The sequence below is a fragment of the Lycorma delicatula genome, chromosome 7 (assembly GCF_047948215.1).
Source record: "Lycorma delicatula isolate Av1 chromosome 7, ASM4794821v1, whole genome shotgun sequence".
NCBI classification, from domain to species: domain Eukaryota; kingdom Metazoa; phylum Arthropoda; class Insecta; order Hemiptera; family Fulgoridae; genus Lycorma; species Lycorma delicatula.
The window spans coordinates 20,151,431-20,178,401 of NC_134461.1; the positions used below are offsets into that span (position 1 = coordinate 20,151,431).

General features: G+C 30.1%; 1 protein-coding gene across 9 annotated transcripts in view; it reads right to left on the reverse strand.

Annotated features, from left to right (window-relative positions):
- Positions 1 to 26,971, reverse strand: part of LOC142328124 (EEIG family member 2) — a 528,939-nt gene that overhangs the window by 68,932 nt on the left and 433,036 nt on the right. For all 9 annotated transcript variants that reach the window (XM_075371651.1, XM_075371647.1, XM_075371653.1 and 6 more), the window contains one exon: positions 1,990 to 2,110. In XM_075371651.1, coding sequence (XP_075227766.1) covers positions 1,990 to 2,110 — 121 coding nt within the window. The remainder of the gene's footprint in view (positions 1 to 1,989; positions 2,111 to 26,971) is intronic.

Sequence of the window (26,971 nt, forward strand, 5' to 3'; positions counted from 1 at the left end):
AATCACAGCGCGTATTTCACAACTGGCGGGAGAAACAAATGCGATCTTCATTCACCGGCAGGCGAACGACTACTGATCAAAACAACTACAGTGGCTTCGTAAATGGCCGCATACGTGAAACTGTTTGCAGACCCGCTAATATTTAAATATAAGCCGACGGCCCTTACTTTATGAATGTGCCTCGTATAATGCAAGAAACCAGAGCATGAAGGGTTACTACGTGCACTTATGCAGTTAATCTCGAATACATTTGTTTCATCTGACAATTACAGATGAAATAAAATTTACTCATGTTAAATTATACACCTTCAGTCTAGGGATGTAACCTTTTTGTTACAAATCCATTGAATATGAACAAGAAAAAGATATGTTTTGCTCTTGCCGGGAAATAAACTTATTTATGACTGTTCACAATTAAAACTTACTGTATTTCTGGTAGTTTATTTGCACACCAGTTTGAATATTTTTTTCTACTAACAAATGTAAGAAGCTACTTTTAAATAATTAAATCTTTGATGTTATATTATTATTATTATCTCAGTACCTCAAAAAACGTTCATTACTTTATAAATTCACAAATTATAAAATACCTCCAGCAATTTAAAAACGTCTTGTGGAAATCACTGCAAGTGCTAATTGCTTTTATTTCTTTTGGAAATATATTTATTCATGAATTCAATACATCTGTATACATGATCAGTTTGAAACAAAATTTCAGAAACATTGTAGAAATATGTTTAGAAATTTCACAAATATAAACAAACCATTACAGAAGAAGCATAAAGCAATTTTAAATAGGACTACTTATGCGATAAGATAAAAACAGTGAAATAAAAATAGTTATGTAAAAAATTCACATGACAAAATAATTTAAAAAAAATCAGAAGAACAAAAAGATAAAACAGTACTTGTACATCTTATGGCACTTTCAAATACTTTTCTATTTGAAAGAAATTAACTGACAACTTTCAATATGCTTTTTACTTTGTTTATCCAATTTATTACATCATAATATTCTCAAACCGGGTAATTTGTGAGAGGCAATATGTATTTTCTGGAGCAAAAGACTTAAATAGCGGACATGTACATAAAATTAGATGTTATTCAACATAAACCGATAAATGAGCCTCCATGAAATTATGATTCATCTGACCCAATTACAGCTACAGTTCTGAAGATTCTAGGACCTACATAACAGAAATTTGATCATTTTTGATGTAATCTGGTAGAGATAGTTGTCTAAAGAGTGATCAAGGGATTCTGCTTCATGTCCGATGGCAACTCAACAAGCCTAATAGCTAAAATGCATATCAAGTAACGCAAAGAAGAGGCCTTATTCCTAATATATGACAAAGAAATTAAAAAATAAAAATAAATGTCATACAAAATGGAAAAAAATTTAAAATGATTTTTTTAGAACAATAACTAAGATTCTTATTTTAATTTTAATCATTAAATCAAAAAATATTAACTAAGCAAAAGAAATAATAGCATCAAAAAACAGCCATATTTTTTCTATCTCTTTCAAAGATACAAAAAATGTTGTTATCCATCTATGTGTTTCCATCTTTCAAAGATGAAGTTATGATTAAAAAGCATATATGATATGCTAACTACATCGCATGAGCTTTCCAAAATAATCTGAATATTATTAAACACAGTACTTACTGATTATTAAAAATGCAGAGGTTTGAGATATTCTTTTTTCATATTTCAACTTTCAAGAGAAAAAGTTCTAAGGGATACCAATATCATGGACAAGTACCATTTAAAGTTCAATTTAAACGTTATTTCTCACAATTGACCAATTACAAATACTAATTACTTGATTTATCTCTTAAAATGACAGACAAAAGAAAAATGGATAAGGAAAATATGAAGTGAGAAAAAACCAATACATAATATCTTTTTAAGAAAATATTTATAAAACAAAACTATATACTAAATTATTATTATTATCTACAAAAAAATTATGAAAAGTTAATTTACCTTTCTAACAGAAATTCGTAAAATACAAGGGTCGAGTACACCAGTTGACGCATTAGCACTCATTTTACAAACAAATGCAAATTTTGCATCCCATCTTACTGTGTGCTCAGTTACTTCCTCTCTAAAAAAAAAACAAATATATAAGAAATTGAATACAAATAACATTAAATTATAACAAAAAATAATAGCTAAATGTTATTGTAATGTACATTTTAATAATAACAACAATAATAATAATGTTACTACACAATTGTACTACTATACTACTTGCAGCAATAACTATTACAAATAATAAAAAAAATTAATTAAGATAATATTATAACAAACACAAAGGGACGAAAATAAAATAAAATTGAAATTAGCATTTGAATAAAAGATCTGATGTGGATATTACATGACTTCCTTGTATGCCTATTAAATTACATATACACAGTTTTTTTAAAACGATAAGTACATAAATTTTATTTCGTAACTTCTGATATCTTTTCATATATTCTTTTTTATTGTTATTAATAAATTTTTATTGCAATTTTTTATAATCAGAGGTTAATAAATTATTAATAAATCAGAATATTTAAATTAAAAAAAAAGGAGAAGAAGTCTGATCGAACCGATGTGCCTTCCCCTTTTAAGATCCAAATATCTCATTAATTAAAATTCTTTTTTGCTATAACTCTGGAAACAATGAAAATAAGTACCGCTTAAGATACATCGTTGAATAGCTCTCAATGAGGCCTTATTACTACAGTTAAGAAAAAGTCCAAAATCCAAATATTTTTGATTTTGAGCTTTTTAGACACTATTGATTCAGTCGATTGCAATCAAAAGGAGAGGTGCACAACAGTTCTAAATCCAAAATTTCAACATCCTACGGCTAATCGTTTTTGAGTTATGCGAGATACATACGTACGTACAGACGTCACGCCGAAACTAGTCAAAATGGATTCAAGGATGGTCAAAATAGATATTTCCGTTGAAATCTGCAAACCGAAATTTTTCGCGATCATACTTCCTTTACTTCGTACAAGTAAGTAACAATTGTGATGAATTATTAAAATTGTGAAAATAGCAAGCAGAGGAAATAAAACCGTTGTATAATTATAATTAAGATCGAACAAAAAATAGAAATTGTGCAATAATTTATGCTCGAAAAAATGAAATTTAAACGGGATAGGGCTTCTAAAGAATATAATATTTGCTACTACATTGGTAGGCAAATGTTTTTTCATTATTTTGACCGTAGCAGAAGAGATTATCGCCTGTATAATAATTTTAATGGATTAAAACAATACCGAGACACACGAGGTAATTCACTGTTGTAGTTAACGTGTAAGAAGTAATGACTAATGCTCATTAAAAAGAGAGGGCGCGAATAGGCAATAAGGACATATAACACGTCAAAACAGTTGCCTATACAACAAAATGACGGAACTTTATAATTAACGTAAGTACGTCATGTAATTTAAACTAAATGTATTGCTGATGCAATTGTTGGAATCATAGCGGTTGAATTAACAACTAATTACACGCGCACACACAAAACTATTTTTGTTAGAACAGCCGTCCAATTAAAAAAAATTAAGTTCCTGTTATTATTTTCTAACAAAATCGGCTTTTTAATTTTGTTTTGTTGGTTATAATTGCACTAAATAATATACTTGTATTTGTGTGTTTGTGTGTGTGTTGATATGCGAAAAGTAAATATATATATATATATATATATATAAAACAACATATACGTCCGCTTTCATTAATAAATAAATATATGCAATAGAAATACATTTTTTCACATTAGAACTCGTATAAATGTTAAACAGTAATAATTGCACAAAGAAAACTCTTAAGAGAACTATTTAGAATTTATGTTCCATTAACAACGTACTTGTACTGCACTTTTCTAGTAAAATGGTTTTCTTTTTTCCTACACAGTAAAATTTAAGAATACTTTTTTCTTCGTAAAAGGTTTAAATTCAACAGTAAAACACTTCAAGCGAAAAAATCCTTATTTAATTAATGCTTTAAATGTATGTAGTCTAAACTACTAATTATATTCATTACACAGTCAGAAAACAAAAAAAATTAGGTAAATCTATACGATATTCATTCCCAAAAACACATTTCACACGATTCTAAAAATTAAAACATTTAAAAATATATTCAGTCATTGAAAGATGATTACGGTATATGTATGTACTAGAAGGCTCGGGCTACGCCCAATGTGAAAAAACTGTTACTCGGGCTCTCTGTACAGCCACTCAAGAAGAAACACAGTCCTACTGAGACCATAGGTTAACCCATTTCCCACCTAAGTACGTCCGCATGTAGGCACGCAATTCTCCTGGATAAAGGTCCCACGTCCTTGTTATAGATCGGGTGACATTTTCTTTTTACCCAAAACCGCTCCCAAAAAAACCCACGGCTGGGAAGGGATCAAATACGCCGGAAAAAAGCGGATAAAAACTGAACTACTCGTAGAGAGACTGCATAACGAGATAAAAATAAAATTTTTTAAAGGATTTTTTTCAAGTTCTCTCTCATAGTGAGGAGTATCCATCCCGCCCACAAATACCTCACGTAATCTAAATGTCTCTGTCTGACCGGGAGTAGCGCATTACTCAACATTGCTCATCCGCTTAATTTAGTACCGTGTAATACCATCCGACTGAATCATAAATCGATTAGTCAAACTCCCACTAAAGAGAAATTATAATAATAAAACTGAACATAAAAAAATTTGAGTAAATTTCAAAACCTTATTCAACAATTCGAACAGGTAACGTTCGGATCAAAAACGAAATATTGTCTTACCTGTGGTTCAAATGTACGCAACATTACATTATAAAATTGCCACTTCTCTCTTAAACAGAAACATTTTTCGTAATTTACAACTTTATTATTACTTTGGTAAAAAAAGTTAACATAATAAATGTAGTATTCATAAACTTTTAACAATTTTTGTTTTAAGGAATTTTTGCGAGTTTACCAGTATTTTGCTTTGGCAAAACGGTACAATATATAAATAAACATACAACACTGCCTGCTAGCAATATTATGTTAACATGCATCTACAGAAAGGAATAAAGTATATTTGTGTATATATATATATATAAACGTTACATAAATACCTTTTTTTTTACATATAAATGAATAAAAAAGAAGTAAACTACGATTAAAAAAAATTATTTCTTTCGTCAGGATTCTCTACGCCGTTATTGGTTATAAGGGCTTCAAAAAAGCAAATGAATTTTTTAGCCGATTTTTAGCCGGTAATAAAAAAAGTTCTGCACTAAAAAATAATTATTTTAAAATTTCATTAAATAACATACGTGTTTAAATTATTTATCTATTTTATTAGATAATTAATTTAGTTTTTCCTGGGTAAATGACTTTTGGACCATCCGCTATCATTAAAAAAGGTTCTAAATTACATGACAGATTGAAAAAAATCTACAACGTATTTATAAAATCATTAAATAGATTTTTGTTAACAATACTATTCGATCAATAAATTCCTTTTCCAGATAACTGGAAATTAAAATTAAAAATTTTTGGACCTTAAGGTATAATTATTAGGAAGAATGAGCGCGTTAATTTTTAGAATTCTCCCTGCGCTTCTTTGATGCGTCAAGGATTTTCTTAGGGTAAAGAGCGAAGTGCTTTTTTCTGTTAAAGGCGCGCCTAAGCTTCTTATTCGTAGATGCACACAATAGCATGAACGGAAAGTAGAGAAATACAGAACGAGAATGAATGAACGACTACGAAAGAGTAAGATATATCAACGAGAAATTTTTAGATAGATAAAATTATTTAACATCACCGGTTTCAATGCGTAAGTAAAAAAGTCATGAAAAAAAACTACGACAAAGAAAAACGAAGGATAACCTGTTTAAAAATTAAACGGCTCGTTATACGGTATCAAAAATAAATTAAAAGCTTCAAAAGAAAATTATTGCACAGAGGTCGACGACCCGAAGCGTGAAAAGAAGAAAACGACTATTAACCACAAAGCATTAGCGAGAAGGGGGAGAAACATCGTGTCAAGGTCAAACACATCTAACTGCTCCTGGCTAGGTCACTTCATTCGTTTCGTTAACACCGAAACACTCTGACTTCCTATTCGTTCTTGTGCAACACACACACTTATTTTTATTAATCAGTCTGGCTATGAAACGCTTGTACGCACTCTGCTGTACATATAAATTGTTTACTGTTCGCAACAAGCACCGTATAAAAGCTTCACAAACCTTAACAAAATAATAATCAATTCTTATGTAAAACATACATTTACACTAAGCAGAACTTCAATAACCGTGAACGAGTATGTACATATTTATAGTCTAAATTTAAATAATTTAATAATTTAAATTTATTTTGTAGCAGGGACGAAAGGAATCTTAACAGGAAATATTCACTTAAATAAAACAATTGATAAATTATTGTACATATAATTTACATATAAATACATAATTTATAACAATTAACCAGAATTCAGAACCAAACTGAAATATTCTAATAATTCAAAAGATTTTCTTGCTAAATCCTACATCATTGTATCGTCATTTTTTAAAATTTGTTTACTATTAAATATGATCGATATAAACAGGTTTATGTAGGTCAGTCGGATATTTACACACAAATCTGGTAACGGATGAGAGAAACAGAGAAAGAGATGGTTTTCCTTAATGCCGCTCAAGTAAATTTCCTTAAGGAAGCCTGAATCTGTTTTCAGATGACTCTGTTATAGAGGAAAAGCAATTTTACAGCACCTTTTCACTGAGCTCAAAGAGGGTGGGGGTGACGACCGGAATTGTCACAAGGCAAAAAAACTGCAGAACTGTCTTCCCCTCCGGGGGTTGGGATGAGCTCAACGTAAATCGTTGTTCAGTAATGTGCCGCTCCCACCTAGGAAAGGATACTCGGATTACAGGTTCTATAGAGGTGGTGGCCTCTACAGGGAAAGGTCTTGAGGCACTCCTTCAAACAGGACTCTTTATCTCGTGGGTAGAATACCTCTTTCTCTATTTCCAATACTTTTCTTTTCCTTCATCCGTTTCCCTATGAGCTGTTCAGTGGGTTTTCGCTAAACGCTCGCCGGATTTATAAGGATGCGGTGATTTTAGAGGTACGTACTATCATTTCTGTTCTATTTCTCTGGTTTTGGCGGAAACGGCTCCACCTACGGACCAAACCGGAAGTTTTATTTGTTTTCTATTAGACGGAATGGAAAACCCACCTTAGACCGAGGTATTCGAAAAAAACGAGCCTATTAACCAACGCCTTCATAGTACAACACAAAGAATCAAAAATGATAGTTACTAATTGTCTGATACTCTACAACATTCCTAATACATACCTACATCCGTAAAATAAATACGCAACATAATAAAGCGTAAAAATAAAATGTATTCTTTATGGTATCCTTCAAAATCGAAATCAGGATTTGAATTTTTTAAACCTAAGTTCATGTATCACCGCTTATTAAGGGTATACCTTTGAGATATGCGATCGCATTTTCTAATTGAAGTCGATTTAAGTGTCTGAAACATTACAAAAGTCACGAGTGTGGGAGCAAATGATGATGTACCGGGAGTTACGGATAGCCGGAAGTCAGACGAGGTATCGTTTGACTTAGTAAGTAATGGTTTTAACAGGTTCGAACAGGAATATAATACTCGTTCTCGATGGCTTCCGATAGCCCGACTAAAAGCGTTCGTAATATTCCCACAACCTGGAACGCATAAATAAAATTAAAGGATAACAAAATCTTTATATCTTTTTAATTTATCTTTTTCAAGATATATAAGGTTTCATACAAACTTAAAGATATTGCGATCTGGGCTTTATTGATGAATCACGTGAACAATAAAACATTCAAGATAAAATAATCTTAACGGACTTGAATATAATTCAATAAAAACGAAAGTAACAGACAAACATTAAAGCCCATAAAATGTGAAAGTACTCTAAGATAAAACTTTTTTTATGCAATATTTAAACGACACTATCCAACTTCTTTCCACCTAAATTGTTTACTACTCAGAAAGAAATTCAGTTTGAAAATAAGATAAAGAAGAATAATGAGGAAAAATGATATAGGGGAAAATATTGCACCAGAATTTATTTAATCGGTATCTCATGGAACACTTACCTTCAATGACGGATATTACAATTTTATATTTTGATATAAGTGGTACTACTTGAATTTTGATAAATTATCTTCGGCAAGAGGTGGAGAACAATGCCAAATACACCCAAGGGAGAGCATAAAACTACATCCACCGGGTGTTAGTCAAAAATCTTATATGCGAGTTCATACATGAACTGTTACATACGCACCACTCTTAAATAGATAGTGTCATGGGAAACTATATAAGTTTTCAAAACTCAAATACCAACAATAAAAAATTACGTGTAATTTTATTAGCTGTGCCAAGCGGCTACGCTAATTCCTTATCCATTTGAAGAACGCAATATATATAACAATGATTTTCATAATAACCAATTTTACTGCGAATAAACTTCGTTTTCTATTATATGTTTATCTTTTAGCCTTAAAGAGGTAAATATTTTATTTTTTACAACATTAAAACGATCCAAAAAGGCATTCAGTTTTCTAACCATAAAATTTGTGCTAAGAAAAAACCATAATTTTGAAATTGTTGTAATAAAATAAAAACTAATGTCTAAAAAAAATATTAAATAATTCCTGTCCTTTAGGTTATGATGTAAATTTTTAAAACGAAATTATGTTGTTGTTTTTATCAAAAAATAACTAGGAAGAAAATGGTGTTTTAATTTTACTTCATTAGCTAGCTATATAGAGTTAAAATGGCCTAGGCATACAATGGCACAACGTCCGGAATACATTAAACATTTTGTCATGGTAAATCCAAATCAGGTTGATCCTCAAGGTTACCTAATTCACAATTTTAATAAATACAATAACGACTTTTTTAAAAATAATTTTAAGCGTTCAATCTGTAAAGTTTAGTATAATGTTAATTTTATTTTGCATTTTAAATTGCTTGTACGTATTGTATGAATAACACGGGTGAAAATTATTCTTATAATGCAGAAACCAAATCGACTTTAGACGGGACAGATTTCTCTTGCACAATATTTGTATTACTACGCTTTCCACAATGTTTCATTTACACTACCGTTTAAAGCAAATGAAATTTAACACCTGAACCGATTCTTTTAGATGTTAATTAAATATCTAAGAAAAAAACTATTTTTTTTAATTTTCCTAACAATATTTTACAACCTATTTAAAGATTAAAGAAAATATTACTTCTTGATATTACCCGGAATAGTTTCAGGCTTATTTTATGCCATCCAGAACAAACAAAACATCTTCCTCAAAATTTCCTAAAAAGCTACCGGGTATAAAGTATCAAAGGTCAAGCAAACGGGTTATATAGCGATAAAGATACAACCCGTTCTCCGAGTCCTCGAAACGAGAAAAAGTATCATCTAAAGAAGAGATTCAAGCGCCCTCCATTTAGTACGAACTCATCAAATCCACATGAATCCTTCCAGAGATCGTGGTATCTATATCTAAGAGGAGCGGTATACAACAGCTTACATGTAAGCCGCAACAAACTCTTCCCTTCATGACCGAAAGCGTTACCCGAGGCCGAGTTAGTCTTCCGTAACGAAAATTGTCCCCGACAAATTTGTGTATTATTGTAAGTGGAAATGTCTGACTGAATATATCAGCTGTTCAGCCAGATACTCTTCTAAAGTTAAGGTTAACTAATACTACCGATTCATATCAGTAGAATTCGTCCATAAAAAAATCTCACAACGTAAAAAAGAATTAAAATTTAATTACACCTTGTTTCCTCTATAATTTAATTTTTACGTTTTAAGTTTTTCTAAACCGAAGAAAAACATATTTCGATGTTAAAAGTTGTGCCATCAATATATCACTCTCTGTAAAAAATTATGGTGCACGGGTTTGTTTTTCGTGTGCTCATATCTTTATTTTAGCTGCTATTGACGCAGAGCGGACCAATGGTGGTGCGCCGGGCGGGTTCACACGGCTCTCTCCCGCTAGAGGCAGTCGTTGTCAAATTTTTTTTTTAACTTCCGGAACCACAGTTAGGTATTGCTTCAGAGGATGAGATGAATGACACGGATTATTTTTTTAATTTCTAAGCGTACATTATTTTAACTTATATTTGTATTTTTATATACTTATTATTTATTTAATTTTATTAATAAAAGAAAGGAATTATTAGTTAATATTTAGCAGTCAAAATATTTAGCGGGAGAGAGTCGTTAGTGCGCATCCGGCCGGCGCATCACGTCGTCCGCTCTCCGGCAATAGCAGCAGCTGGACTGGCAATTAAACAACCTCACACAAGCCGATTCCATGTTATCAATTTGGCTATCGATAAACATTATATTCGTATTAAAAACTATTAAATCTTATATCTACACACTCCGTAAGCCTATTTAAAAAATAAAAATAGCAAAATATTCTATACACACTAATATTTCTTTTATTAAAATATTTCTGTAAAATACTTAAAATTCTCAAAAACATGAGGATACAAACGCGTCGAGAGTCCAAGGGACACAGCCTCCTGCCTAGACGGTCTAACGAGCGAAGCGAGCCTAATCGGCTAAACTGCATGTATCAATTTGTAAAGGGATAATTGTATTCCTATAATTTTAGCGTATCAATAAACACAAAAAAAAATTAACAAAAGTTACAAACAGAACACGATATAAAAATAAATAAAAACCGATGAAAGTAAAAGAAGAAATAGACCTACGTCAACGTAAAACTTGAATACAAAAGTCCTTGTAATTTAGAAAAAAAAACAGAGCACGAAGCTTTAATTATAACACAGAAATTTATAATCGGCCAACAAAGTAACGAAACGAATAATTTATTGTACAGCTAAAGAAAACTCTTTTTTGTTATCTGTTATAATTTATAGCATATGATTATCTACGAAACACGATAATGTACCAAAGGTTGCTAATAATTACGCAAAAGTAAATAACTATTTGTTCTTTTTGCTATGTTGCACAACTATTACAAACAACTACTTGAAATAATAACTCGAGTGTAATAATTTACTTAATAATTATATTTCTTTACGTAACAATTTAAAATATAATAAAAGTCATTTACATCCTATTTTATCTATTACTTTACAGACTACGTATAGCGCCATATTTTCTAAGGAAATAATTTAAATCGTACGATTACACTATTTCACTGACGTCATATAGCGTACTTACAAATCGGTTTTATTCACTTTAAGACCGACCGATCATTTAAAAAAATGCCTTTACATTAATACGCTTTGTATAAAAATACGTCTACTCGAATCCAAAAAACTGTGCTTTCTTTCAGCATTACAAAGCACCTGAACACCGTTGTTACCACGTTTTGATGACGATTTATTTTCATTTCCTCCGTATCTTTACTTTTCTTATCATAATCTGCACATAAAATCTCCATCATCTATATAATTATGTAGCGATGTAAATAAAATACATATTTATTTTCCAAGCCTTCTTTTATTTAACATAATTTTTTTTAATTTCTTAATTAAATACGGGCAATAAAAAAATAATTCATTTAAAATTAACGCGTTTGAAATGGAAGAACTACTGAGCGTATAATAATAATCCGTAAATTTCCGGTTATTTTATGAATTTTGTTTTTGGAACCTGTAGAAAGCTGCATCTTTTGTTCGTAAAGTGACGAAAGTACGTATAGATGTGTTATATCCTACGATAACTAGACCAGAATAATGTATTAAAATTATAATTAAAAAGAAAATGGTGGCCAGAGAACTAAAAATAAATATCTTATTCTGATCGTTATACAATTTATGCGAGCACTTAGAAACGGGCAGGTGGGTATGCTTATTTCACGGATTTAAAAAACGAACTGTCCTAGCGTTTGCCTGAATGGAACAAAGGAAAACTTGATAAAACACCTTGATTACAGCAGCGCATTAGTAATTAACAGCAATAAATAAATACGTGAAATAATAGTAAATAAACTGTGTGAAGATACTAAATTAGTAATACCGTAACAAAATAAACAATCAGAAGGCATAATAAATACTATTTGAGCACATTCTTACGTACAGGTAAATGAAGATGTTGAAAATTCGAGTTTTTTTTTCAAATTTAAGTCACTTAAAAACTCATCAGTAGTATTTCTGCAAAGAAAATACTTTAATCCTATTTTAAACAAATTAAAAATTGCAATTTTTAGTGTAATCAGCAGCTTACTCTTCAGCCCAAGTATTATATTGAGCGACACGATACAAATGTACCGTTGTCTGTTTGTTATAATCTTTTATTTAATTTATTGTTTCATTTTTTTAGCTATCATTAAGATTGAAAAAAATACTTTTTTTATTTTGTGCTAACAAAAAAATATAATAAATACTAATCACCAGTGTACAACAGTAGATCTAAAAAAATCAAGTTGTCTTCGTAAATAAAAATCAATTAGTAATCAAATTCTTTTCTTTTAATACTTCGGATATTAAAAAAAAAACAATACATTTTATTACATTATAAACCTATCAATTTAAACTGTAAAGACGTTTTACTTCCTTTTTTTTGTGCCGTTACACTATTTGTATGCTCATGTTCTAGGATAAATACTACTGTAAGGAAGTTTTATGTTTGCATGAAAGGAAAATTTACTGCAATTTTATACAAATAGATTGATTTCCTTTTATTTTATTATTAAAAAAAAATTATTAATATTAACATTAAGAAGTTCTGTAATAATGTTTGAAAAACTTGGTTTCTAAAATATTACATTAGGATTTTGGAACGAGGGTTACAATTTTATATTTTTTTTACAACGAAATTAAGTTATAACAAAATTGTTAAACTCCTTTGATTTATATCAATATAGTTATTGTATCTGAAGTATACGACTAAATAATCACAACTTGCACCGGTTTGAAATTGTATCTTTAAAGGAAAGAGTTAGGAAAACGCCGATGATGTCAGTACTGATTCGACAAAGCCCTGAAGATTAATAAGAACGGTGACCAGGAATATTTCCATTTATTGAATTTTGACAAAGGTTGAAAGCTGTTTACGGAAAGTAATTAAAAATCAATGTAAAAAGTTTAGTGTATAATATTTTACACGTTTTGTAAAATAAATCTTATCTCGGGAATTTTTTGAAGTCAATTTGTAACGAATTAGTAACAACAATTTTAACATTTACATTACAAGAAAAAAAAACGTTGCGTTTAAAAAACATATAAATGAATAAAACAAAAAATTCATAAGTAATGAAATGACGATTAATTAAAAGCTAATCTAATTAACAGAATACTTAAGTATTTGTAACGTGTAGTTTACGACACTAACGTATTAACAGTATAAACTCTAAACCGTTGTAATTCATTCATTGCAAATTGTTATTGTCCTTCGCTTTCATGATTATAACGACGATGATGATGATAATGATATAATGTGAATGACAGCTACTTCAACAATTTGCTAGTCGACTAAGTGAATGCTTCCTGTAAAATAATTTACTAGTCCCCTCATCATCTCTGCCGTAAGCTAATTTTATTTATTTTTCGGTTACTGCACCTTACATTTTCTAAACGTCCGATTGTGTTTAATCGTTAACGGGTCGGTTGCTTTTTCTTTAATTACCCGCATTATAACGCAATGTAACGACATTAATCTGAAATGTTACAAAATAATTCTATTACACGAACGGGAAGTATTTTCTATACTCGCAGATTCAAATAGCGTGAAAATACCCCCGATCGGTAAGTCAACAATAACAAAAATAACTAGTTAATAAAAACAGTCGATAAATGAAAACGTTGGTAACGATGTTGCTGCATGTTCTGCCGGTTGCATAGAGCTTCAAAATAAATTCTTCTCATAGTGACAATTGAAAAATTATTATTTATTCTCTCCAGTAACTAGAGACCGATTCCCAAATATTATACTTCAAATACTTTACCGTATTCATAATATGAATATTAATAATAATAATAATAATACCAATAAAATACTAACACTACACCACTGCCATACTCCTAATTTATTATATAAATTTTTATTTTTTATTTTAAAAAAAATGAATTTCTTAACATTTACAAAACCACTCTGACAGGGAAGATGACGTAACTGTGAAAGAAAAAATTATTCCCATCAATAATTTACCCTTATAACGAAACTTATTATTTTACCTATTTTCTAACAAAAAGAGAATACGATAAAGAAAAAATTAATAAATAAATAACGTTTATGTAAATTTTGGTTACATCAGCAGTAAATTTAACAAAAGTACAACCATAAATTTAAGTATTTCTACTTTAAAACAACATTTTCAAACAAACTTTATGAAAAAAGGTGAAAAAACTATATCCAACTTAATAAAGACTAATTCAGAAATTCTTATTAAAAAAAGCCGATAAATTGAAGTAGTAAAAAGAAAAATTTATGAAACTTCTGTTTTTATTGGTCAGGGATTTACTGCCCCTATCCCAAGAAAAGGTTTGAAAAATGTTCTGATGTTGATGACAGCTCATTTAAGAAAAAAGTAATAAAAAAAATTTCAAGTTTAGTGTTCCAACCTTTGCGCCTGGAGCAATTAATTTAACATTAGAAACATAACTTTTAACTGCCTTATAATTAAAATTATACCGTAACCTACTTATAACATTACAGACTAGTCCTTCTTAAAAAAATTCGATTATTTCAGTAAAAAACAATCAACTCAATATGGTAAAACAGAATAAGTTTAGAAAAATTTACAAATTTCATATTTTTATAAGTAGGACTTTTCAAAATGTTTCTAAAGGTATTATTTCAGTTCAATATGTTTTGATACACTAAAAAGAAAAAAAAACAAACGGACGCGTAAATAAAAGTACGATTCACAATTACCATTCCCTTCTAAATAGCCCTAACAATATTCTAAAAATATGCCCCTAATCTTTGACCGATTTTTACTTCCTTGTACGAAGTAAAGTATTGTGATCTCGAAAAATTATGGTTTTCAGATTTAAACGGAAATATCCATGTTGACTATCCCTATATCCATTTTGACTAGTTTCGGCGTGACGTCTGTACATAAGTATGTATTTACGTACGTATCTCGCATAACTCAAAAACGACTAGCTGTAGTATGTTGAAATTTTGGATTTAGGACTTTTACAATATCTAGTTGTGCATCTCCCCTTTTGATTGCAATCGACTGAACAAAAAGTGTCCGAAAAAGCCCAAATCCCAAAACATTTGGATTTTGGACTTTCCTTAACTACAGCAATAAGCCTTCATTGGAAAATTTTCAACGATATATCATAAGTGGTACTTATTTTCATTGGTTCCACAGTTATAGCGAAATAAAAGTTTAATTAATGATAGATTTGGATCTTACAAAAGAAGTCACACCGGTTCGAATCACACTTCATCTCCTTTTTTTTAAATTTATTATTTTTAATTTAAATATATTGATTTATTAATAATTATTAACCCGTGATTGTAAAAAACTTTTACAATAAATATTAATTCTTCAATAACAACAAAAAAAAAAAATATGAGAAAATCGGAAGTTATTAGTGAAATAAAATTTTATGGACTTTTAATAAAAATGAGTATATGTAATTTAATAGGCATTATTACAAATGTGTATATGTAATAGATTTGGTGAAACATCTGATTATATTAACTGAAAATTATAATTTAGAATCGTATTAGTTTTGGATTTTCTAGTTTAACTGCGGTTTAATTTTATTTAATTATTCTGGAATTTTATCTACATTAAAGTTAACTAAATAGTGACTGAAAAATAGATCATCGCAAGAACAACATATACACTGAGGCATACATGCCCGATCACTGATAAATTGCAAAAAAATTCATATATTTTAGTTCATTACTCCTCTGATATTATCGGACAATATTCTTCCTAAGTCGGAGTTATAATAATGATATAATTCTTCTGATCTTAATTTGTGTACAAGTTCTCTAGTTTACAAATTTTCTCTCTTTATATTCATCATCCTCTCTTAATCTTTCGTAGTTTCTCTAAGGGTTTCCGTTCCCCATATTCATGCCTCAACGTCGTTTCTTTCCACTAATATGAAACGTACACTCGTTAGCAAGAATTAGACGATGAAAGAAATTATCTTTTTCGTCAATAACTTCCTGACATCCACATAGAGATCTTTACGTAAAACTATCGTCGTCAGTTAAAGTTTGTACTAGTTATTTATTTGGCATCATTTACAACAGTTTCCGCAAAATGTTACACGCAGTCGGTTGTCGTATTTGTAAATTTGCTGATCTAACCGTTTATCTGGACTACGTCGGTAAACCACACGACCACAGTCAACCTGTTCTTCTGACACGGGAGTTCTTCCAAAAGTTTTCTCTTTAGACACCCTGTTTTTCTAATTCTTTTTTAGTAGATGAATTTCGGTCGTTTACCGAACTTTGTTCTGAAACATCACGCACGTTAGTAACGGAGCTTATTTTGGCTAAAATTCGAACGCACAAAAGCTATCTCCGAAGGAATAGCGGTCGCAGTTCCAGACCGGTTATACGATGCAATAAACAATATTTACGTCATCAACAACAGTTGTGCCAACTTAAAAACATTCCTTGTAAAACCATACGTTACGGTCTTTAAATAAAAGATACATTTTTTTAATAAATCATCAAGTGTTTATTTCATTTGTAATCACCCTATATTTTCCACTATAAGATGATACAATTGTTTCCGAAAATAATTTTGTTCAGTGGTATGTATTTCACGGACCGGTATGTTAATTTATCAATAGTATATGTTTCAAGACAAGTTACAATTCAACTCTCTGGTTAATTCATACTCAAATCTTTCATTCGGAAAAAATCATTCCCGTTAATACCTGTTAACGTGTGGTTTGTTTCATATATATATATATATATATATATATATATATATATACATATATATATAGAGAGAGAGAGAGAGAGAGAGTATATGAGTGTGTGTGTATGTCGAAGAATCTATTTACTGAAACGTGATACTTTTGAATGGAGCACTGCTTCTTTATCCTTTCTGTTGAGTTCAGCGATAAAAAGATAGAAACTATCGATTGAAAGTCTCAGAGCACTCCTCTACAATGTATTCATGTATTAATAATAAACATAATTCATAATACCGGTTTTAGAGTCATATGTAATCGTTAAATCAGTTTATTCAAACACTCTCGTTCCGGAAAAACTCTTCATTCTTTTAATAACTTCATAAATATACAAGCATCAATTTAAAATAATTATGATAAAACAAGATATAAACAAAGAACAATTTATATTTATAAAGTAGATCCTGAAAAAAAAACCGATTAAATTAATTTAAAATTAAATCTTCAGCCTAAACAGCATCATAAATAATGTTTTGAGTCGTATTTTCAAAACTGTCATACTTACATAATCCCGGTTTATTTTATACAAATATAAATTTTACCGACAATAAGTGTTTTAAAATGGTAAAAACAGAAAATGGCTACGCAGGTTCCATTACAGACATGAGATATACAGGTTACTAGAGTCTCCAGTGTTCGAATCCCGTCTTCGGCTCATCATTCATTGTTTAACCTTTACACAAACAGTCAGATGCAAATAAACTTTAAATAATAGTACTACAAAGCAGATTTTTTTTAAAAATCACTAAAAATTTGAAACTGATATTACTTAATTCTTTGAATATCACTTCATTAAATCAGCGCAACTATACAACAACTTATTCTTAATTTTGCACATCGAATTCAAATAGTCAAAATTTAAAGACCGATTTAATAATTTATTTTTATTGGTACTTCCGAAGTAAAAATTTCTGCTCTTTTCATTGGTGGGATCAAAAATAGAACATTCCATTTGAAAAATTACGTCAACCTTCAAATAAGGTTATTTTAAGATCCAATCTGAGTAACTTTTGTCTAGGTTATTTTTCTGTCTTGTACGTAGTTTACGAGAAAATCGGCTGGGGCGATTAAAATAAAATACAGTAAATATATAGAAGAAATATAAAACAAGCGCAAAAATATTTACACGGTTCTAATTGAAACGTCCTCTTTCTTTTTTTGAAATCAGTTATAAACTTCTTCGATTCGCCTACCAGTAAATTTTCCCTAAAGAAATTTTTTTGAAAAATGTCATGCGAAATAGACGTGCTACGAGACGATCGTAGGACTCCGCACAACCTACCGGGTTGGTCTACTGGTGAACGCGTCTCTCAAATCAGCTGATTTGGAAGTCGAGAGTTCAAGCGTTCAAGTCCCGGTAAAGTCAGTTATTTTTACACGGATTTGAATACTAGATCGTGGATACCGGTGTTCTTTGGTGGTTGGGTTTCAATTAAACATCTCAGGAACGGTCGAACTGAGAATGTACAAGACTACACTACACTTCATTTACACTCATCCTTTGAAGTATTATTTAAACGGTAATTATTATCTATTAACGGTAGTATTATTTAACGGTAATTACCGGAGGCTAAACAGGAAAAAGAAAGAGAGGATTCCTCCGCACAATAAAAAAGAATAAACTAGCTATATTGGACTATCGGTGGTTAATGTATGGCTTGAAAACGCGTAACGAACTTACACTATGATCAAATTAAAATTCTTTTATTTTTTACGTCAGTTAAATATTATTTGTTTAGTCTTTTGATGGACATACTGGTATAATTTAGAAAAGATCGATTTTAAATGAAGTTTCAATTTTCAAATTGTAAATCGGTGTATGAAATCACGACAATTTTTTTTCTTCTAATAATTCTTTAACTTTTCGTGCATAAATAACACAAGTATAATTACACGTAATAATACTCGATTAAAAGAAAAAAAAAAATAATATCCATAATACTGTTTAGATTACTATATTATATAACTGTAAGTAATTTGTTGTAATTATTTAAATTTAATTATATTAACATCGTGTCAAAATGCAAGTTTTTGGATCGATACGTTTACCTCGTGAAGTAAAAATATACAAACAAGGCTAACAAATGTCGCATATAAAAATCACCGATAGCTGCAATGTACATTGTACTAAACGAATGATCTAAGCCCAGTTAATATATCCGAAATGACTTGAAAATCATCAATTACGGACAACGTTTTTAAATCTGTTCTTAAATTAAAAATCGATCTTATATTCTTCTACTCAAACCCCATTTAATAATCGATTTATTAATTAAATATAACGCAAATGACATGTAGAAAATAACGACATTTTTAATTAAATAATTTAGTAACAGGACTCAAATAAGCTTATATTACAGTAAAAGAAAAGAATACAACGAATGCATATTTAACAAACAAATAACGTTTATTAATTTGTTAATTCAATAACGGGGAAGTTACCGATTATAAAAGATATGAATAAAGAACGCTACTGTAAAGAGGAAAAAACAATCTCGTAGAATATTAACTAACAAGTAAGTAGAACAGGCTCGGTCATTCTCTTGTTGTAACATAGAATACATCAACACCGCCAGTTTTGAATTATAGGTTACAATCTCAAGCTAGACCGAACGGTGGCCACCCCGCCGTCTTTGTATACATCAGTTCAAAGCTTAATTATTTCTAATCTACAAGGTACAATCTGAACGACCGTTTTCATTTTAAACTTTTTAACACCGAATAATTAAACGGTGCTAGTAACCTACTAAGAATAAATTTAACCAAGGATTAGATTATAACCGAACACAATACATATGCAGTGTATATACAACTGACACTGTGTACTGAAGTGTGTTTATTAAAAGGGTCAATATAAACCGTGCGTGTTCTGATTACATCAGAAGAAATTCTATTGTTAAAATAAAATACATAAACCACGATTAAATTTTACCCGATATAAATTTTGTATTACATAACATCTCTTTCGAAGACATTTTTATGTAGGAAAATAGATAATATTAAGCCTTTACTCTTTCTACAGCTTATCAGACATTTTCTCTCTTTCTAATCGCGAGTGCAAGAGCTTTTTTAATACTAAAACTGTGAGTTTATACTAAAACTGTATTTTTTTTAAAAATCTTTAAGGTGTTTTTTTAAAAGTCGCATGGATTCGAGTCAGGTGAATAAGGTGTTTGAAGAACTACAGGAATGTTTTTCTTTGCCTAAAACTCATTAATTGAGAGTGCAGTGTGACAAGGTGCATTGTCATGATGCAGCATCCGGTTGTCTTTGATGGCTGGTATCACACGAGCAACTCTTTTCCGCAGTCTTTCAAGAATTTATCGGTAAACATATTGATTTACAGTCTTTCCTGTAGGCAAAAACTCCCAATAGACAATGCCATTACCATCGAAAAAAAATTAGCACGGTTTTGATTTCATTCATGATGCTGCATCATGACAATGCACCTTGTCACACTGCACTCTCAATTAATGAGTTTTTGACGAAGAAAATCATTCTTGAAGTTCTTCAACCATCTTATTCACCTGACTTGAGTCCCTGCGACTTTTTCCTGTTCCCAACTTTATAAAAAAAAAAAAAAAAACACCTCAGAGGACACCGTTTTGAAACAGTAGAAAACATAAAAAAAATGTAACCGACCATCTGAAGGATTCCGGTTTCTGAGTTCCAACACTGCTATAAAGAGTGGGAAAACCGTTTGAACCGTTGCGTGGCTTCCCAAGGGAACTATTTCGAAGGTGATAGAATCCATGTACAATTGTATTTACAGTCGTAAATACAAACGTTTTCTGAACCAGTCTGATAACTTTATTTACAGAGCTCGTATGCCACAGCAAACTGCTTCTCCTTTAAATAAAAGAGCGAGCCGAATTTTGTTTAGAGAAAACTTTCGCCCGTTCCTAGAATCGTATAACAAACTAAACGATAATCCGTTTACATCCGCAGGAAGTTATTACTAAAAAATATAAAAATGTAATTCCAAGAAAAATTTTAATGCAAGAATTAATTCTGATGTGTGCTCCACCTCATCCGCAAATGTTGACATAAACCGTATGGTTTAGAGTGATATTAGTCCTACGCATACAACAAAGGCAGAGCAGTTGAAAGGAAGTTTTAAATTATAATATATTCTCTAGTCACATATTAGTAGAAGTCAAGGGATTAACAATTGTATTAAAGAACTTATCTGTGAAGATTATATCGGTGATAATTGTCAATTTATAACGGTACTGTATGTATCAAAAGCAAATTTCATTATTATACTACAAATATCAATGCTAAAATAAACAAAGTATCATAAATAATACTAAGTAAAAACAGACGTTTAACATAACAGAATCACATTAAGGAATCAGAATATATTCTCTTACTGCATATGTTGCGCCTTCTAATACACACCGAAACTGAAATAATACTCAAAATGAAACTAATTTTAAAACATATTTGTATAACCAAATTGCAACAGTAATAAGTTAGTGAAATAAGAAGTAACTAATCGATAACATGAAGTCTAAATATCCAAAGATATGAATCCAAAACATAAAGAAAGATATCAACCGTCACATCCTGCCCTGCTAAACGGCATTTGTACGTGTGGCTGTATGTGCGTCCCCCTTAGCTTAGCACCGGAATGTACCGATCACTAGCGGAAAATCGCGATTCGTTAGTACATTTCTCGTGGTAGTTAGATGTATACTTGTTATATTATTATATACCGTGTATATATATATGCGCGAAATATGTATCGATATACGTATATCAAAGTTTTGGGAAATTTGAGTACTGATTAACCGGATCCTAATTTTCGGAAGAAAATCGCAAATATCTCGAATACGGTTGGTCCTAGCGGTCTGAAAAATTTTTTCGTCCCCTCATCAAAAACTAATCAGCTCCCAGTAAAAGCGGTCGGATGATAATATATTCAAGTGCCTCCGAGGTGCCGTTCGGAAATTGGGGAGGAGGTGCTATAGGGTGCCACCGTGATACCCGGGCAACCGCTCGTCCGATTTTCACTATTCAAACGGCGTACGTATCGGCAGGTTGAGCGCTAACTATTTACCGCATCGGGTACATTCTTGATCCCACATGTTTTGATTGCATTCGCCCACCATAAAACGTACTGAACCGACCTTTAGCCAAATACGCTCAAACCTGCGCGCTAGCGCAACTGAAAAGTATAAACTTATGATGACAAAAAAGCAGAAAATAAAAAATTTATAAAAACAACTCTTATTAACCACTCTTATATTAAATGCACTAAAAAGTAGAAAATAAATAATATGTAAAAAAAAGTTTTTTAAACAATACTCTTAAATTAAACGCATTAAAATGTAAAAAATAATTTTAGGATGAATGGATTTAAGAAGAAACTTTGATGGTGATATGTAGTAAGATTATGTGAAAGTCATAGCTTCAAATTAAAAATTTGATGTTTCTGCCAATTTTTATTTTGCGTGATGAATGGCCTAAAGAGTGGGGTGCAAACACGCATAAGAAAAAATTGGAAAAAACTTCAAATTTTTAATTTGAAGCTATAAGTTTCACATAATTTTATATATCACCATCAAAGCTTGTTGAGAAATCCATTCGTCCTAAAATGATTTTTTACATTTTAATGCGTTTAATTTAAGAGTGATATTTAAAATTTTTTTTACATATTCTTTATTTATTTATGTGATTGTTTTTCTTCAAAAAATAATGAACTATAACCAAAAATTAGGCACTTGAATGTGCCGATCACTAGCGGAAAATTCCGATTCGTTAATATCAATTTCTAGAGTTAAATTTCTAATTTAACTTTCGTTACATCAATTTTCATCATTGAAAAAAATTTTTTTTATACAAGAGATAATCAGTTTTGGACACCTAAAAATCCCATTCCAAGACGCCGGAGGGCCTAGCTGCTGAGGCGTGCCATAGGCACGCCCTGCAGCTAGTGAAATTAATAAAACGAAAGAAAAGGACAAGTAGAGCGAAAGAGAGATATTAAGTGTAGCAGATATATAATACATTATTCGTTTGAAAAAAAATACGATGTAAATGTGTTTTAATATTCACTACTTTCAGGAGTAGCATGTGTAGAGGGGGATCATACCATTCAGATTAAAAGCTTAACTATTCATGACAAAACAGATTAACCCTTCGCACGTTTGTTACCATTCGACGAAGACGAGTTCCAGGCGACAGTAATAATATCAAATCAATATATTTCATTCAGAAAACATAATTATAAATTTTAAAACAAAATAAAAACGCTACTAAAAAGCACTTTTTTCAAATAAATACTGTAATACTTTGGAGTATCATAATTCAATTCATCGATGGGAAATTGAAGTAAATGATTTAAAAAATTATTTATAAATATTAAAAACTGTTTAATTAGTATAATAATCATTTATGTAAAGGTCGGCAACATTCTCGATTACCGCCAAGATTCCTAACATTAGTTGTCAGTTGCAGAATAAATAAAAGTAGTGAACCAGTTTTAAAAATTTTTGAAAAAAAAAATGTTTTCCTGGAAAGATCTCCCTCACGTCATTATTGACAGTTGCCCAAGGCACGGTTCAATGCCCTGTAAAATCCACTACTAGTGTATCGAATTTTAAAGGAGCTGAACTTTAAATTACATCGCATTTATCTATTGAAAATCCTTACAAACAACGACTTTGATCGACTGATGCGAAATATTTTTTTTTTATTTTCTGCGAGACGAAACAAGACTTACTTACTACATCCGTATTTTATCGATAGACAAAGCTTCTTTTAATATTAGCCAACAGAGTTAATAAGCACAACAGAGATTGTTGTAACGATTCTAGAGATTATTCGATCCAAGTCCAGAGATAAAATAATCATAATAAATTTTCCTAATATTAAAATACTAATTTGGTTACAATTAAGAATAAGAACAAAAATGAAATTAAGAATTCTCTAACACGTAAAAATGAAATTTGAAAATAAAAAAAAAGTAGTAATTAAAGTAATGTGTTATTCGGTTAAAAAAATTACGAAGGATGGACGAAGTAAAGATACCATAAACGAACCGACAGCTTTTGTGCAGAAAAATAAATCTCTTGGTATTAAATACCGATTTAAGAAATTCTTGAAAATACTTCAAGAAGTGAAGAAATTTACGACAGCAAAACACGTACACTAGGAAAGATAGAAAAACAAAAGACAATCTTTTTTTACCTGTTCTTTTTATATTTTCATGATTGTTTCTAATAAATAAATCGTCCTGTACTTTTAACGTTTTTTTACATGCAAAATGAAACATGTATAAACTATAAATATGTTTCCTTTTAAATAAAATCCGCTTATCAAGAATATTATTTCACATTTCACTCGATGAATTTTCAAATCGTTTTGTTTTTCTTTTAGAATTGGATTTCTAACGTCATGATTTCATTAGTTTATTCTCATAAGCCCGGTTCCATTTGCATGATTTGAGACAAATCATTTAAGACGGATTTATGGGATCGGGTAAAGCCGTTTTGTAATAATAGAGGTAAAACAAATAAACACATCACATTAACAGATCGTCCTCCTTCTCACTGTTGTGTAAAAAAAAGTAAGAAGAAATTATAAAACTGTTGTTTTTTTTTTTAAATAGAATAACTGTATTTGTAATTTATGTATTAAGTTTTTCAAACACGGTACCGTTGATAAAATATAATATTAAAAACAACTTACCAATATATTATTTGATTTCCTCAAACGTTTTCGGCTATTGTCATCTTCCTAAACGTTGTCATCTTCAGCAGGAATTAATAATTTAGAATTAAAATATATAAAAAGTATAAAATTCATAACATAAAATTAGACACAATTATTTTAATTTAACTTATGACTTTAAATTTACAAAAATTCTATCTTACGATGATCAATTGTTATGTCTCTAATATTACTTCGTCAATTTTATAATTTCCTTTATTTTAATTCTGAATTATTATAAATCCCTCCTGAAGATGACAGAATAACCGAAAACGTTTGAGGAAATCAATTAATTGGTAAGCTGTTTTTAATATTATATTTACAATAATTTATGGATTGTCAAAGTATAGTAAATAATGCGCGTTTTATTTTAAAGTTATTGATATGGAACTATTCCAAATAGGGCAAACGGTTGATGGATACGTTGACGCATTTACCGGAAGTATTAAACCAAAAATATTGTAATTTATAATATAAATTTATAATTCACTTATTATTTTCAAGCGGATTAGAATAGTACTGTAGAGAACGGCGATTTGTATATAAAGGATTAAAATAGTTACTGAGATTTAAAGCAGTTAATATTAGAAAGTAATATACTCGAATTTAATATACAAATATAGTTCATCATTCGTTAACTATACTCGTTCGTAGTTCTCATATAGTAAATACGATTAGATGTGGTCGATTGAACGACTAACCGTACAATCCTTGCCTACCGCTGAGCGAAACGTGGTATTAGTAATATTTATTAGTCGACCTTAGACAGGCTGAAGAGCATTTGGTTTATTGTGAATTTATTATTCGCTCTTCCAGCTAATCATTCCACTCTCCAAACAATCATGTCTATGTATCCATGTTTTTAAAGGATACCCCCTTAAACCCCAAGAACTGCTGGAGCGATCTTATTTTTTTTTGTTAAATTTGAGGGCGGATTTGGACATAAACATCATTACATCAAACGATAATTAAAACTTAAAAACAGATAGCGTGCCGTATTTTATACAGTAATTTTTTCACGTATTAATATTTTAAGTCGCTGATTAAATCACGTTCTGTAATTGAAAGCAATACGGTTTTCTCCATGAAGAATTTAAAAAATAACAAATTTATTTGGTTTTTAATTCGGAAATTCCGGTCAACCGTTCTGAATACAACTATTTACAAAGCCATTCACTCATTTTTCTTAACGAGCGCTATCTACGTACTGTTTATTAAAAGTTAATTTACGAATAACTCATAAGATGCGTTTCAATTTCATATTATTACTGCGTTCCATAACAACAAAAGATTTTTGTTTGAATTGTTTTGTTTATTTCAGTTTGTCTTTTACCTCGATTTGTACGCGTTGTACTGTTACGCACGGGCTTACGGATTAACAACGTACCTCTGTTAATTTGATTTGAAGGATGAAGTAATATCGACTAGATAATAATAATTTAAAGGTATGAAATATAAATAAAGTTTACCGTTTCTTAATTTGAAGCATTAACCTCTACACGAAAAATAGATTTTGGCATTTACTCGCTCAGGACGCGATATTTTTTTTTATAATTTTTTTTTAAAAAAAGATAGAAAAAAAAATTATGATAAATCCGTTTTCCTTTTGTTAAATATATATTTTTTTAACTTACATCTTCATGAAGTATTAAACAAAAAATTCCAAACGATTAAAATTATCCAAATTGAACGGTATACTACTTTCATAGAAATAATGTTGAAATTTCAAACTAGATATCCTTTTCATAATGCGGAGATTGTACTTTGTGATTTACACCGTGCTGCTGAATGGATTTTAACAAATTGAAAAAAAAATGCATTTGAAATGTTACACCGCGTCAAAGAAATAATCTGGAGAGGAATATTCAGAATTGTTGCAGATGCTAAAAAAAAAAACAGCTAGGAGTTTCTTTCTTAACTATTATATATCACGAATAATTACATATTTTTAAAAATATTTTTTCTAAAAAATTTAATTTTTAAATGTCCTACTTCACTAAGACTTATTATCAGTATATACCTAAGCAATTGGCTCAGTCTAACTCATTGACAGCTATTAAACAGAAAAAAAAATTAAGACTGAATTGAAAAATAAATAGTAGAAAATAAACAAAGAAACGACTAGAGTAAAAGAAACAAAAAAAAAGAAGCAAATCAATATGAAAGCAGATTCATGGAAAATATACTATCATAAATTTGTATTAAAAAAATTAATAAAATACGAATTTGCTTCAAATTATTTTCAAGATTAATTAATTACTTAAAATTAACTACATACACTAGTCGTATTATATCTTCGCCGTTGAGTCTGACGGTTTCTGAAT